Raw genomic sequence first — 16,446 nt, forward strand, 5'->3', positions numbered from 1 at the left:
AAAGCACAGACACAAAGATCGGTCCACGTGTAAATGGCAGCAATGGGACTGGATTTTCTGAGACAGTGCCCAAATATTCTGACCTATTGTCTCCAAAGTTGAAATTTCATTCATCAGACAATGTTCTATTTTGATTGGGGAAGTCTGCTCCTCATAAATCCACACGGCACTTACAATATTGTCATCCATGCAAAGTGGCTTTGTTTTATTTCTTTTATAAGAACTTCCATCTATTAAAGGCCCACAAGATAGGCCCTGGCTGGTTGGCTCAGCAGTAGAGCGTTGGCCTGGCATGTGGAAGTCCTGGGTTAGATTCCCGGCCAGGGCACATAGGAGAAGTGCCCATGTGCTTCTCCACCCTTCTCCCTCTCCTTCCTCTCTCTCTCTCTCTTCCCCTCCTGCAGCCAAGGCTCCATTGGAGCAAAGTTGGCCCAGGCACTGAGGATGGCTCCATGGCCTCCACCTCAGGTGCTAGAATGGCTCCAGTTATAATGGAGCAACAGCCCAGATGGGCAAAGCATTGCCCCCTGATGGGCATGGCCGGGTGGATCCCGGTGGGGCACATGCGGGAGTCTGTCTGTCTCCCCCCCCCCCCACTTCTCACTTCGGAAAAATACAAAAAAAAAATTTAAATAAAAAAATAAAGGCCCACAAGATGCCAGGCCCTCTACTGGGTACTTCTCATACCCTGGAAGCCTGGTTCACAGCCCCTTATGAGAAGAGCAGACCCAAACAGCTCCGTGTAAAATCCTAGGTCTCCTGCTGTGCTTTAACTCAAGCAGAGTGACTGCTGATGCTCAGGAAACGGCCTCCCTTGCAGTCCCACACTCCTGAGTGTCCTTGCACACAGAGCAAAGCAAAACAAAAACACCCTTTGTCAAATAAAGGTAATTTTCGCTTGTCTTTTTCTTACAACCTTAAGGAATCTGGTCCCGTCACCTGAATAAACTTTCCACGTCTCTCATTCTTTCTCTGTGCTCCCACAGCAGATCCTAGAACTCCTCTAACTTTCTGCAATCATATACTGATAAGTGCAAACCCTCCCACAGGCTCTGCACTGTCTGCATACCTGGCCGGTTACATGTGTTCAGTGAATGCTTGTTGAAAGAGTCAATGGATGATGGCATAATTGAATGAAAGCTATCAACTTGACTTTCTATGGTTAAGTTATAGGATGGTGAGTCCTAGAGCGAATTAAGCCGGAAACACTGCTGGAGGCAAAAATGACAACCCGTGAGCTGTCCTACTTTAGGTACAGCATGTGCAGGCAGAGTTCTTTGGAAAAGAATAATACTGGGAAAAACAGAAGGCAACAGGAACAGAGAAGCCCAAAAGTGAGATGAACTGACTCCACAGAAAAAGCCAGAGGCAGGAGCCAAGCAGGGCTGCTGAGGGAACGACATGGTAGACATCACTTGTTCATAGGTGCGCCAGGAGTCAAAGCCAACTCAGTGGCACGTAACATTCATACAAGGTGCGATTTCAGGAAATCAAATACTCCAACAACCTACCTAGTTCTTTGACACCATCTCGTCTATTGGTTTCCAAAATTTCATATAATTTCTGTAAGAAGTTAGGAAAAACATTAATTTCTTATTATATCAAGACTTTAAAATCTACAGGGGAAGGTACAGCAGAACTCTCAGTTTGTGGGTTGGGGAGATATTTGGCTCCATTCTGCCCTCTGGGCCAATGCTTATGCATTCCCCAGGTTCATACTCACGTTACAGTAAGTGCTGCGCAGTCAGCAGCTTGCATAACTACTGCGCCTAACAGTTCTGAGAAAAGATTAGTGCGCACTATGCATCAAGGAGAATTCTCATAGACAGAGTCCCATGAAGGGGAGCCCACTGGGCGGCTGTTTGGGGAGCCAGTCTATCGGGAGCACACAAATAGTAGAATGAGAAAAATATGATGTCAGTCATATGTGTTTCCTACTGATGATTCCTGACGTGACTGAAGGGCAGCTCCACGGCAGGACTCACTGATCTCCGTTCGGTCATGCGACAGGCATTTGTCAAATGTCCAGACGCCAGACTGCGTGGGGCTACTCTCTGGCTTTGAATCTTTCTGAACCTTGCACTTGTCCACAGCAAAAGCCCTGTGACCTAACAATGACGTTTCCTCAGACTGTCAGGTACAGGTGACAGAAATTCAGTACCCACGTAATGCATGGCATAGTGCCATGTGTAGAGAACTTGTTTGGTGTCTCAAGTGTAAGCAGTTCAAATTTTGGTTGATATATTACACATGTAATAAATCCCTCACTTCAAATATAAGAGGCGTACAATTTTTATTATGTTTTTCTTCTCTCTTGATAACACTGATTCGATGTTGGGAAGATGTCCAATTATTGGCCCGTTCGTGGCTCCCGCATACCGTGGTCAGCCCTGTTTGCATAAGTGCAGAGAGAGCAGCTGATCCCCCTTCCCACCAACCCAGACTCACAGCAACTGGAAAATTGCTGTAGAATGACCCTGCGCCAGAGAGCGCAGGAACCAGCTCCGGCCTACAAAGGGAATATAAGCCTGAGAGTCTAGACTCGTCTGTGACTGCTCTGAAGGTGAGCGGCCACTGGCTGACTCCTTGATCCATGTCACTTTCAGAAAAAACAGCAGTTTGCTATCTCAACACAGCTCAACAAACCATTTAAATCTTTATTGAAGTCCTCCATAGACATGCCAAAGGGGAACTGTTTCATCTCTGAAACTTCCAGGCAACTGCCCGTAAACCTGTCTGTCAGCTCCCAAACTCCTCAAAACACATTCCGAACTCCCTCTCCCACCGCTGGCTCTTGTCTCTTGTTTTTCTTCTCTCCTCCTCCTGTTTCTGAAATCTTTTCTCCTATAAAAGCTCTATGTTCTTTCTAATACAGATCAATCTATAGGCTTCCAGTGGTTGTTTTCTCCAATGATCAAAGCAAATCAGCAGGGTAGGATTCTGTTGCACGTTAATATATGACCCAATAATCTATACTTCTTTGATAAATTTAGATAGTATTTTTTTCCTAGCCTACCTGTAAAGATATCACAAAAAGTTTCAGATGCCTTTTTAAAATTCAGGCATACTCTTCTTCCTACTGTGGTTAGAAAAGAAAATCTTAAATGCTAAAGATGCTTAACAAATATATCTTTTTATGTACTTTAGAAATTAAAAAGAAAAAGATTAAGGTAGGTATCTTCACAGCCTTTTTCTCTCTCCTCAATTTGATTTAAAAAGAGCCTCTCTTTCTTGGCTTGAGGGTCTGAGGTAACTAATAGTCATCACAAAATTAGGCATGACAACCAGAATAAATAAATAGCCTCTAGTCCATCCCTGACTTTATGTCACACGCACAAAATCATTAGATATAGGACTTTAGTACTTAGGATCTAAATTCACTGTCAAATTAAAAACCAAGAGCCCCACTTGGGTTAAGAAAATACCCTTCAGCAATCAATATTGTTCAATTTAGACCCATATATATAGATATATATGGGTATATATATGTGTGTGTGTGTGTGTGTGTGTGTGTGTATATATATATAATATATATAATATATTATATATATTATATATATATTAATATATATAATAACGTAACCCCAAAATCACCAAACATTGGGCGGGAAATGAAAACAGAATGAAAGACAAACACGACAGATAGAAGAATGAAACTCAAGGATAAAGAATTTATACTGGAAACACAAAATTTTTAAATAAAGAAATGCAAGAGGATATCACATTTACAAAAAAAATGGGTGAGGGAGGCAGGGAGACACAGTTGCTATGAAAAAAGAAGCAATCACAAGTTCTTGGAGATCAAAAAGTGTCAAAAAGGAAAAAGAAAATTTAACAGACAGGCTGAAGAGTAGAACAGATACAGCTACAGACTGCATTCGTAACTTAGAAAATCAAGTTGAGGGGATGGCTCTCCACTGACAAGAGGAGAGAGCTGAAAGCTATGAGAAAAGCCCAAACAGGGACTAAATCCAGAACTTCAAAAATCTGTTTGATAGGGTTCCAAAAGGAGGTAACAGAAACAACAAGGAGAGGAAACAATCAGAGTAATGGGGGAAAGATGGCCATCTTCAATTACAAAGCCTCCACCAAGTGCTGTGTGGGGTAAAAATATATATATATTTTTAATCACCCGTGGATACATCTTGGTGAAATTTCAGAACTCCAAGGATAAAGAGAAAATCCTGAAAGCCTATAAAGAGAGAATAAAAAAGTCACCTACACAAAGAAAATTCAAGTCAGACAGATCAGCAATGCTGACGACAATGAGAGACGATGTCTTCAAGAAAATGGTTTTGGAGCATAAAATTTTGTGTGTGTGTGACAGAGACAGAGAGAGAAAGAGAGAGACAGTTAGGGATAGACAGACAGAAAGAGAGAGAGATGAGAAGCATCAATTCTTCGTTGTGGCACCTTAGTTGTTCATTGACTGCTTTCTCATACGTGCCGTGACTGGGGGTGATGCAGCAGAAAGAGTGACCCCTTGCTCAACCTAGTGACCTTTGGGCTCAAGCCAGCAACCTTGGGCTTCAAGCCAAGGACAATGGGGTCACGTCTCTGATCCATGCTCAAGCCAGCGACCCTGCGCTCAAGCCAGATGAGCCCATGCTCAAGCTGGCGACCTTGGGGTTTTGAACTTGGGTCCTCTGTGTCCCAGTCCAATGCTCTACCCACTGCGCCACCGCCTGGTCAGGCTCTTTTGTTTGTTTTTGTTTTGCCAAAGGATCAGTGTTTGTGTCTCACCTGATATACTGATTCTCGGCTAGAAATTTGTTTTATTAAAAGTTTGGTATCCTCTTGACTTTTGACATAGCCTTTGGTGATAGTGTACATCAGGCTGCCTCGCTTTTTGAGCTGCACATCCACGACACTTACCAGCAGTGGTATTATTACCTGCAGCAATGGAGAGGGAAAAAGTAACCTGAGAATGTGACGAGGAAAAGCACCCTCAAAGGCAGAGCTCACTAAGTGTCGTCTCTGGATCAGCAATGGCACCACCTAGAGGCTTGTCAGAAATGCAGATTCTCAGGCCCCACTCCACCTGCTGAACCAGGAGCTCCAGAGATGGGCCCCGGTTAACAAGTCTTCAGGTGACTCTGTGCACACTCAAGTTTGAGAGCCACCCCCTAAAGAAACAAAAGCTCGGTGAATAACCAGCTCTGTAGCTGTGAGGGGGGAGTCCCCCCCATTCTCTGTACTCCCAGATTTCAGGAGGTGAGAGAGGATGTCTTGTAACCTGGGTGACAGTTACCAACCGAATACACTGTCTCTGCACCTCAGTTTCTTCAGTGATAACAGAAAGAACCTAGGATACGAAGAGCCTTCTGAGTGTTCAGCTTCTTGAACCATAAGCTGCGGCAGGAGAGGATAGTGACTGAAGAGGACTGGATTTTAAACAAAGACCTTCCTGGATTCAGATACCAGCTCTCCTACTCCCTGTCCCTGTGACCTTGAGCCCCTTGTGTAGAGACTCTGAGGACTCCGTTCTCATCTGTAAAATGAGGATGATAACACCCAAGGAACAGAATGCCAGTGGAGCTGCCCCTCATGAGCAGTGCCCTCAGCCACAGAGCCAGAGTCACGGCAGAGCACAGGGGGCTAGCCTAGTGCCTGCTAGCAGAAGACCAAGCTGGGCACAGGGAGAGAGCATCAGGCCGAAGGAACTGCAAGAGCAGAGAACAGAGAGACGGCTTTGGCCGCTCTTTCGGTTGTGAAACTTTGGATAGAGGGACAGAGCTTACAGAGGATTTTTACAAGTTTTATTCCATGATGCCCTGACATTCCCTCTAAGCTGTTTGTAAGGGGATCTAAATTTTAAAAATCTCCAGCTATTTTCCTAACTCTCTTATATAGATGTGTTTCTTTGGAAATCACCTAACTAACTTGATATAGTGGTGACATCTACTTCACAGGGCTATTGTAATAATTAGATAATGTGCTATGCTCCTAGAATACAGCAAGTGCTCAATAAAATAAGCCAATCAGGCCCTGGCTGGTTGGCTCAGTGGTAGAGCGTCGTCCTGGTGTGCAGGAGTCCCAGGTTCGATTCCTGGCCAGGGCACACAGGAGAAGCGCCCATCTGCTTCTCCACCCCTCCCCTTCTCCTTCCTCTCTCTCTCTCTCTTCCCCTCCCGCAGCCAAGGCTCCATTGGAGCAAAGTTGGCCCGGGCGCTGAGGATGGTTCCATGGCCTCTGCCTCAGGCACTAGAGTGGCTCTGGTTGCAGCGGAAAAACGCCCCAGATGGGCAGAGCATCACCCCCTGGTGGGCATGCCGGGTGGATCCCAGTCGGGCGCATGTGGGAGTCTGTCTGACTGCCTCCCCGTTTCCAACTTCAGAAAGAAAAAAAAAAATGAGCCAATCATGGTTATAATAACAACATCAATTCCTTAAATATACTTAACTGAGATTTGTCACAGTGTGCTGGACAGAAGTGGTGTTATAGTAATATGATGTTATAGTAATTAAATCTATAGAAAAATGTAAAAGATACATAAAAATAAGTTAGGATATAATATTATATTAAAAGCCATTAAGGCAAGTGAATAAAGCTATCACATCTGGACAGGAATTAATCTAGTGTGTACAGATATGAAAATCAGTCTTTAAATCAAGTTGACTTCCACAATAACACATCTTTAAATCTTTAAGTCACTCAGAGAGACTTTTCTCAAGGTATTACTTCTAAAATAATTATTTTCTATTCATCTGCATACGATCTCCTTACAAAAACTGGTTACATATGGCAGCTTCCACCTTCCATTCTAGGACCTAACCACATTCTTGATTTCTGAAGTACTTTGTAATATGGCAGGGTTATACCTTATGTGAGCAATTAGCTCTAATCTTATCTCATAAAGCAAAAATGATAAATAATCAAAATGACACCTTAAGCAGATTTTGTGTACAACTCTGCACAGTAGCTCCAAATTTATTTATTTTTTATTCCTTATTTTTCTTTTTTAAGTGGGAAGAGGGGAGAGAGAGAGAGACAGCCTCCCACATGTTCCTGACCAGGAAACACCCACAACACCTATATGGGGCCGATGCTCCAATCAATTGAACTATTTTCAGTGCCTGAGGCTAACACTTGGCCCAACTGAGCCACTGACTGTGGGAGGGCATGAGGGAGAAAAGGAAGAGAGGAAGGGAGAGAGAAGCAAATGGTTGCTTCTCATGTGTGCCATGACCGGGGATTGAACCTGTGGTGACAGCATGCTGGGCCAATGTTCTAGCAACTGAGCATACCATCTAAATTTCTTATAAATACTGAAGTTTGGTAACATTGCTACAGAATAAAGAAGGGACAAAAAAAGAATGTCTACAAGCACAAGTCTGAGTATACCAACAATTCTGCCTATAAGATAACTATTAAATTTCTCAGAGAAGGAGGACTAGTTGAAGGATTCTGATGTATACCTTTTGCCATCAGTTACAGCTCTGTTTAAAAAAAAAACAGTTGATGTGATGAGAATTAAATGACTCGAGAGAAAAAAAAGAATAGAGTGACAAATTAAATCATCTAAAGCTCCAGTTTGTGTCATGCAACTCCATTTGAAAGTGAGAGAGGAGGTTTCAGAGTGGAGGCTGAAAATTGGAAAATCACCCTTCCGAGTCCAAACCAGAACCACAGAAAGAAGAAATCGACGTTGTTAGGGAGTTTGCAGGCCATGTCAAGTTAAACCCTGCTGGGGTTGTGCTGTGCAAGTGTGGACTATAGAGAAAACATCTTTAGGCTTCTCTGCACAGGGAAGGCTGGCTCTATGAGCAAATTTTACTAAAACTTGGAGAGCTTGTTTCCGGCTTCACCCTGCTTCAGATGAAACCAATGTTTTCATTCATTCACTCAACAAATCTTTCTGAAGTCCTGAGGACATGCCAGGCATCAGCTCGAGAGCTGCGGGTTATATCAACCATGAGAACAAAGACTGCTACCTGATGAAGCGCACGTTGGATGCACAGTAACGAGGTGATAATGCTTTGGAGGAAACATTCACGGAAGCAGGTGGAGAGGGAGTGGGAAGATGGGGTGGGAAGCTGGGAGCATGGCGTAGGGGGGGTGGGGGCGGCAGGTGGCCAGTCTGCAGAGGTGGTCCGGAAAGGCCTGCTGTGGGAGGGGCAGAGACCTGAGCCATGACTGATGGAGGGGAGAGAGTGAACCAGGCCAACAGCCGCAGACAGCGTGGGGCAGGGGAAGAAACAGCTCCTTCCTCATGTACCTCAAAGCAGTGAGGTTTCTTAACACGTTTTAAAAACAATGTAGGAAGAAAAAAAAAAGACCCTGCCCTGGCCGGTTGGCTCAGTGGTAGAGCGGTCAGCCCAGCATGTGAAAGTCCCAGGTTTATTCCTGGTCAGGGCACACAGGAGAGGCGACCATCTGCTTCTCCACTCCTCCCCCTCCCTTTCTCTCCCTCTCTTACTCTTTCTCTCTTCCCCTCCTGCAGCCACGGCATTGGTTGGCCCTGCCACTGAGGATGGCTAGGTGGAGCCTCTGCCTCAAGTGCTAAGGGTGATTTGGTTGGCAAGCAATGGCCCTAGATGGGCAGAGCATCGCTAGTAGGGGGCTTGCCAGGTGGATCCCTGGTTGGGGTGCGTGTGTGAGTCTGTCTCTCTGTCTCCCTTCTTCTCGCTTAAAAAAAAATACCCAATATTTAAAAATGTGAAATTTTACCTTGATGAGAGGAATAAATCTAATTATTCTGAAATAGCCTAGAATTATTGTAATCTGAATAAGAATCATGTTGCTTGGTCTCAGTCTGACAAAGTATATACAAGAGATATCGGCAATTCCAATGAGTAGGATACAGAATTCCACAATATTCCAATGTTGGTAAAAATATTTCCTTTTCATAATTATTACCTGTTTAGAAAAAAAATAGAACATATGTCATTTCATAGTACATATACAATGATGTGGGGGGGGAGAAGGTTTAAAAATTAAGTTACATCCTCAACTACTGATGAGTTATATTCCAAAGTTGGGTTTTAAGTTATTCATTTGGAATTCCCCAAAAAATTATTTTTAATTTCCAACATCAAAAATCTCAATTTAACTCAATATATATAATCTAGAATGAATCTGAAATGCCAGAAACAAGCCATGAAAATAATGGTAAACAAGTTCATTGGGATACTATTAATAATAATTAAAGTATAAAACAATAATCCTGATAAATCTTATCTTTGAAATAAAAAGTAGTTTTCATCTTATATGAGGACCTAGCAAACCAGTTTGTTTACTTGCTTATTTATTTTTTGCATCATTTCAGAGAGTAATTGAGGGAAACATCCATGCCTGATTTTCAATTCTCTTTACTTGATCTTTGAGATTCTCCCCAGTTTTATGATAGTTACCTTAGCTGATATCCAAGACTGTGATTAATGATTTCATTATTAAACCCAGAAAATTCAAAAAATATTACTAAAATTATCTGATTAAAATTATAGAATTCTATCAACTGTTATAGCAAATGGCTTCCATGTGGTATCAAGTTATTTCAAAAATATGAAAAAAATAAATTCACAATATCTGAATTATTCTTTAAAAAAGGACACATTACTATTTTAAACAGTACCTTCAACGCTGACTGTAATACATACAAAAATATAAAATAGTAGTTTACTAATATCAGAGATGACACATTTAACTCTCTTGCCATTGGCCATAGATGCATTATCATAGGAAAAATGTACATAAAGGATATAGCATTTCCTGTATATTCAAATTCTTCTGAAGCTACAATGTAATATATATATGTCTGAAATCTATTATTCCTGAAAAAAGAGAGATCAAATAATATGTCAGATTACTTTAAATGTATAGCAAGATGTGAAGTTCAACATTTGTTTAAACAAATCATTAACAGTTATTTGAAGAAAGTACAATAGAAAATAAGATAAGCAAAAATCTAAACACACTTTCTATACATAAGAACCATAATGAAATAAAAATCTGTCTTTTGTTAATCTATGTCAGGGATAGGGAGTATTTTTTAAAGTCAAGGTGATAGTACATAGGAAACAATGCAAAGATTTATACATTGAAAGCAAGAAACTAATTTAGAAAAAAATTAGCATAGTTCAAAATTAAAAACAGTAAAACATATATTCCATTCAATAATTACCATTACATGCTTTAAAATTTTTTCAATCCATCTAAAGTAGAGCCTAACAAAAAGAGATTAGCTATATATATGTTAAGACCCTATATTATATTTCTTTTTAAACATAATAAATAGAAGAAAGTAAAAAATTATCAAAATTTGTTATGGAAGGTACCATATGTAAACATCCACTTGAAATTTAGTGGTTTCAATGTTCCCCCTATCTGCTCTGTTGGACATAGTCTATTCGCAGAAAAACCTTCCTGCTCTAAAAAGTATATAAGTGCACAACTTACATAACAAAGCAAAGAACCTACCCAAGTTAAGAAAAAACCGTATCTTGTGATGTCTTTTGTAAAGATGGTCATGCGTATGACTAGTACTGTGTTGTGTTTTTCCTAAATACAGACATCAACATAAGCACTCTACCGCGCAGATGAAACTAAGCTGGTGGCTTAAGGCTGCGAGTTTAAGATTTCTCGCCCCAGTTTATTGTGGTATCCAGGAGAACAGCAGGAGAATATGTAAGTAGCTCAGCATGCAACACGACCCTAAGATGTGGCAGATAAAACTGGAAGAATTCAAACGTGAATACCCTCTGCTCCTCACTGCCCACTCTCATAGAGAAGTCAGAGACGCTTTTGAAGCACAACAGGGAGAGAGAAGCGGGCTCTCTGCTCGGTCGCCACTCTTTTTTTTTTTTTTTTTTTACAGAGGCAGAGATAGACAGGGACGGACAGACAGGAACAGAGAGAGATGAGAAGCATCAATCATCAGTTTCTCGTTGCGCATTGCGACTTCTTAGTTTGTTCATTGATTGCTTTCTCACATGTGCCTTGACCGTGGGCCTTCAGCAGACCGAGTAACCCCTTGCTGGAGCCAGCGACCTTGGGTCCAAGCTGGCGAGCTCTTTGCTCAAGCCAGATGAGCCTGCGCGCGACCTTGGAGTCTCGAACCTGGGTACTTCCGCATCCCAGTCCGACGCTCTATCCACTGCGCCACCGCCTGGTCAGGCTCGGTCGCCACTCAACCAGTAACAGTCACCACTCAACCAGTAACAGTCGACTGTAAGGTTAAGTATTTTAAGTAAGAAAAATCAAGGTAGTGTATTCTGACAATATAGAAAGGTCATATTTTCAAGTATATTGCTATTAAAGGTTCACAATACTTACCCACTTGGAAAGAAATCTGCCATATTTTTATGATAGTCCAACATGGTTAAAATGTTTTTAAACTTGATCAGCCAACTTTTAGCTTTCACGTAAGTTGAAACATCATAAATACTCATGAATCTAACAGAGAAAAATATACATATGTAATATAATAAAGAGCAAGTGCTATCTTTTGAGGAAGTATAAAAGGGAAAGTGAAACTAAAGATAAATGCAATATGGGTCTATTAAACAGGCCCAGTCCTGAGCCTCCAGACCTACTCACCTACCACTCATGGTCATGGTACAGGAACATTTCTAGCATCAGACCCCTGCTGCCTCTGTTCCTGGAAACATTCCTGACCTGTGGTAGCGCATAATTAAAGCTTCTCCAAGACCAATTCTTTGGGGTTTGGAATCAAGCTCCCCTTTGTAATGCCTTGCTAGCTCAAGCCTCTCCCAACGTCCTGAAGGCCCTCGCCTTCTCAAACTTTATCTAGGAACTGACAGATTACCAGGCTGCCAAACCATTAGCTGTCACCCAGACAGGATCCCCTGTCACTGTCGTTCCGCAGCTTTGTCCTGGACCATCCACCTGTTTGCCAGGTCTATGACCAGATAGCAGTAAATCACTGAGATACTGAGCCTTTCTCACCAGGTTTAATGGTATCTATCAGCATCATCAGCTAGGCCAATTCCCCCACAGCCTGCTCCACCTCAGGGAATAGTCTAATATCAGGCTCCAAGCTTCCCTACCTCCCCTATCCAGTAACTTAGTGAATATGAGATAAAGACAAAATAATTATATAGTAACTAAAACTGTCTGGGTTCTCTTTCATGACTCTCCTAGTCTCTTGTCTAATTACACTATATATAGTCAGATCATTCTCCCGAATCTCCTAATGTCACCAGCTTTCAATGGGAAAAAAATGTAAACAAGTAAAATAAGAATTCGATAAATGGATGGATGGATGAATGGATGAATGGATGGATGCATGGATGGATGCGTGGATGAATGCATGGATGAATATGTGGATGGATGCATGGATTGATGCGTGGATGAATGCGTGGATGGATGCATGGATGGATGAATGGGTAGATAAAGATAGAGGAGATAAACAGATTGATCTGGACATTTAACTCTCAGTCCATTCATTCCTTATCACATTCCCATTCAATTTTGGAAACAGCAATTAAATAAGTACTACACTTACTTTCCATGGATGGGAGAAAAGCTTTTGGTGGCACCAATTAACATCCGGGCTGCCTTTGCATTTAGGATTCCCTCATGACATTGTTTTTCAAAGCTATTCTAAATATACAATTTTAAATAAAAGTGACAAAAGATCAAAACATAAATGCAGTGAACTCTGCTTGACCTTTGTATAGCTCTCATTATTATTGAACTCATTTCATAAAAATACACATTTGCCAAAAAAAGTGCTATAGCAGGAGATATATTTTATTCAACTTAAATATTTACTAAATATTCACTTTTTGCAAAGTACTGTTCCAGATGTCTTGAGATACAAAAGTTCCTAGCTTCAGGAAACTCAAACTCTGTACAACTCAAAGAATTTACTTCAGTAATATAAATAGCATCCATAGCATTATCTTTCTATGGAGGACTAGATGATGCAAATTATTAATTCAAAGGGTAACTAATCATTTCAGACTTGCAAAGGACTACCAAGAGATAAAAGTGAACTGTCCTTTTTAATTCATTTTTTTTTTAACAGAGTTGTAACTGTTACAACCCTTGAGGATTTTTTTTTAAATATTTTATTTTATTTTATTTATTCATTTTAGAAAGGAGAGAGAAAGGAAGAGAGAGAGACAGAGAGGGAGAGAGAGAGGAGAGAGAGACACACAGAGAGAAGGTGGGGAGGAGCTGGAAGCATCAACTCCCATATGTGCCTTGACCAGGCAAGCCCAGGGTTTCGAACCGGTGACCTCAGCATTTCCAGGTCGACGCTTTATCCACTGAGCCACCACAGGTCAGGCCTTAATTCATTTTTTCCCAAGATTATTGAGATATAATTGACATATAACATTGTGTACGTTTTAGGTGTACAACATGATTTGATACACATTTACATTACAAAGTAGTTATTACAATAACATTAGAACATATTACCTCAGTTAATTACTATTTTTGTGTGTGTGGTGAAAATATTTAATATCCACTCTCTTAGCAACTTTCAAGTATATAATACAGCATCATTAAATGCAGTCACCATACTGCATATGAGACACCCCAGAACATACTCTTTTTATAAGTGAGAGTCTTCAGTTTGACTAAATCTTCCCATTAGAGAAGGACCTTGTCTCTGTGACCAATTTTGAGTTAAAGTCTATTCTATCTAATGTAAGTATAGCCATTCCTGATTCCTTCTGGTTACCATTACATGAATTCTCTTTTTCCAATCCTTCATTTTCAGCCTGTGTGTCCTTAAAGCTTAAGTAAGTCTCTTTTAAATAGCACATATATAGTTGGATCTTGTTGTTGTTGTTTTTTTAATCCACTCTGTCTTTTGATTGGAGGATTTAGCCCATTTACCCTTAAGACATTTATTGATAGATAATTAGAAAAATTATTGCCATTTTGTTCTTTTTCTTTTTAGTTCTTTTGGTCTTCTCTTGCTGTCTCTTTTTGTTATTTATTTTTCTAGTGGTTTCCTTTAATTCCTTTCTCTTTCTCTTTTGTATATCTACTTTATATTTTTTCTTTGTGATTATCATGAGGCTTATATAAAATACGTTACAGATGTAACTAGACTGTATTCTTAGGTACCCCCCCTCCAATGTATCAGGAGAAAAGTCACACCTTTTAGTTGCCATGGATATTAAACTTGGAGGCTAAAGTCACCTCCTGGCACTACTTCCTTCCTCACTAACCTTCCTCACATGCTGAACATGCCCTCTCGCTTTATAAATGTACTCATTGCTTCTACTCATTGTTCATAATGTACTCATTGTGGAAGCTGTGAATCTTCCCAAGGGCTGGGCTCCAGAACATTCTCCAAATCACTTTCCCCACATTTTATTGATCAAAACAAATGACAAAAACAGCCCAAATTCAGTGTTGGGGGAGGGGAATGTGACTATACCGCTCTGAATAGGAGTCTTGCAAACTCTGAGAAGGACATATCCATTCATTGCAACATGCAAACTTTATCAGAATCCAATTAAAATATACAAACTGGGAACATACATACTGATTGCATTTATGAGACAATTGGAAATTTGATTATTAACTCAATATTTGATGTTATTAAAAATTATTATTAATTTTACATGCAATATATTAATGTTTACTACAGTTTTTAAAACAATTTTTAAATTCAGAAGTACATACTAAAATATTTACAAATGAAATGATATGCTATCAAAATAATATGGAAAGTAGGGGAGTGAATGAGGATATGATGGGGCAGGGTTGGTCACATGTGGAGGGTTTTTTAAAATGGGTACATGGAGTTTCATTACACTATCATACCTACTTTTATATATATTAAAATTTTTTCATAATAATAAGTTTTCAAATAAAAAGTTTAAAAACAAGGACTCTGGGGCCCTGGACAGTTGGTTCAGTGGTAGAGTGCCAGCCTAGCGTGTGGAAGTCCTGGGTTTGATTCCCAGTCAGGGCACACATCTGCTTCTCCACCCCTCCCCCTCTTGCTTCTCTCTCTCTCTCTTCTCCTCCCCTCCTGCAGCCATGGCTCAATTAGAGCAAGTTGGTCCCAAGCGCAGAGGATGGCTCCATGGCCTCCGCCTCAGGTGCTAAAAAATAGCTCCAATTGCAATGGAGCAATGCCCCAGATAGGCAGAGCATCACCCCCTGGTGGGCTTGATCAGTGGATCCTGGTCGGGGCACATGCAGGAGGAGTCTGTATCTGCCTTCCTCTCACTAAAAATAAATAAATAAATAAATAATAAAAAACAGGACTCTGGGAATAATAAGTATTTTATATACTTGTAACATTGAGTAAAATTTGTCTTATTAGAACATAATCTAATTTAAAATGTACAATTTGATAAATTGTTTTAACTTAATTTTATCTAGCATTCTTCCTATGCTTAATTTAAATATTAAACCTGAAATATTTTAAGAGAATCTTTTATTCACTAGCTTTATTTTAACTTACTAGATTTATAAAAGTTAAATTGGTACTTGAGAGAATTTTGTATAAAAGGAATTCAAATATGTTAAATGTAGAAAAGAGTCTCAAATATTTGAAGATATTTATTTTACTAAGTATGTAAATGACACCAAGCATTATTCAAAGCCCCTGAAAAGTAAACTATTAAAATCTGCTACTTAGAAACAGAACAATAAGATTCTGTTACTTGAACTTTAAAGCCTGGGATTTTTCATTTTTATTTTTTAAATTTTGTAAATCAAATATAAATTTAATAACCAATGGACTATCAAAAGGTGGGGAAAAATGTTTTTCTAGTCACCTGTAAACCAAATGTAAGAGTTAAAAGCATTGTAAGAATAAAAACAAACTTAAAAGCAAATTATGTGAACATTACCAACCATTTGTATTCTAGCTACATGCAATCTGGCTTCTTCCATTAAAACTTCATCTGTCAGAGACTCCTGCTCATGTTTACCATGTGAAACGTCATGAAACTGAACAGTATCAGGCTGTTTTAAAAGCATACAGAGATAAAGTTAAAAATAAGTAAAAATGACTAGGCACTCAACAAAGATGTCACTACTCAAATCAGAATTGCTCAAATGCAAGGGCATGTATATAAGTGGCTATCTTTCTCCATATAACAAATGTTGTTTACAACTGTGGCAAAGTAACTATTTATTTGGGGAAATTTAGAAGTGAAATTCTTCCTCCAAACTGTCTATGTTTGCTCTCTGAAGCAGCCTGTTTTTTATTTTTCCTGCTTTTTTATAATCAGGGGCGGATTAAGGTCGGTTGAGGCCCCTGCAGCAGAAGAAAATATTGGGCCCCTTAACATTAGAAAAAAGTGTAAAGTAGGGGTTTTGCAGAGCCCTTCAGAAGTGGGGGCCCAGGGCATGTGCCTAGTGCACCCGCTGAGAAATCCGCCTCTGTTTATAATAATTATCTGGGGAAAGATCTCTCAGTTCCTGAACTGTCTAGAAGCATTAGCTTGGTGAAGTCCATTCATAGCTATTCTACCAGTCAATCTGTAAAAACACTATTTCTCG

General features: G+C 40.2%; 1 protein-coding gene across 1 annotated transcript in view; it reads right to left on the minus strand.

Moving 5' to 3' along the window:
* Positions 1 to 16,446, minus strand: part of SLC9C2 (solute carrier family 9 member C2 (putative)) — a 96,017-nt gene that overhangs the window by 41,684 nt on the left and 37,887 nt on the right. Inside the window, exons 13-19 of the mRNA XM_066254488.1 lie at positions 15,796 to 15,891; positions 12,467 to 12,564; positions 11,275 to 11,394; positions 9,575 to 9,773; positions 8,671 to 8,859; positions 4,744 to 4,893; positions 1,512 to 1,563 (exon numbers count right to left, since the gene is read on the minus strand). Coding sequence (XP_066110585.1) covers positions 1,512 to 1,563; positions 4,744 to 4,893; positions 8,671 to 8,859; positions 9,575 to 9,773; positions 11,275 to 11,394; positions 12,467 to 12,564; positions 15,796 to 15,891 — 904 coding nt within the window. The remainder of the gene's footprint in view (positions 1 to 1,511; positions 1,564 to 4,743; positions 4,894 to 8,670; positions 8,860 to 9,574; positions 9,774 to 11,274; positions 11,395 to 12,466; positions 12,565 to 15,795; positions 15,892 to 16,446) is intronic.

Source organism: Saccopteryx bilineata, chromosome 2, assembly GCF_036850765.1.
Source record: "Saccopteryx bilineata isolate mSacBil1 chromosome 2, mSacBil1_pri_phased_curated, whole genome shotgun sequence".
Classification (NCBI taxonomy): Eukaryota; Metazoa; Chordata; class Mammalia; order Chiroptera; family Emballonuridae; genus Saccopteryx; species Saccopteryx bilineata.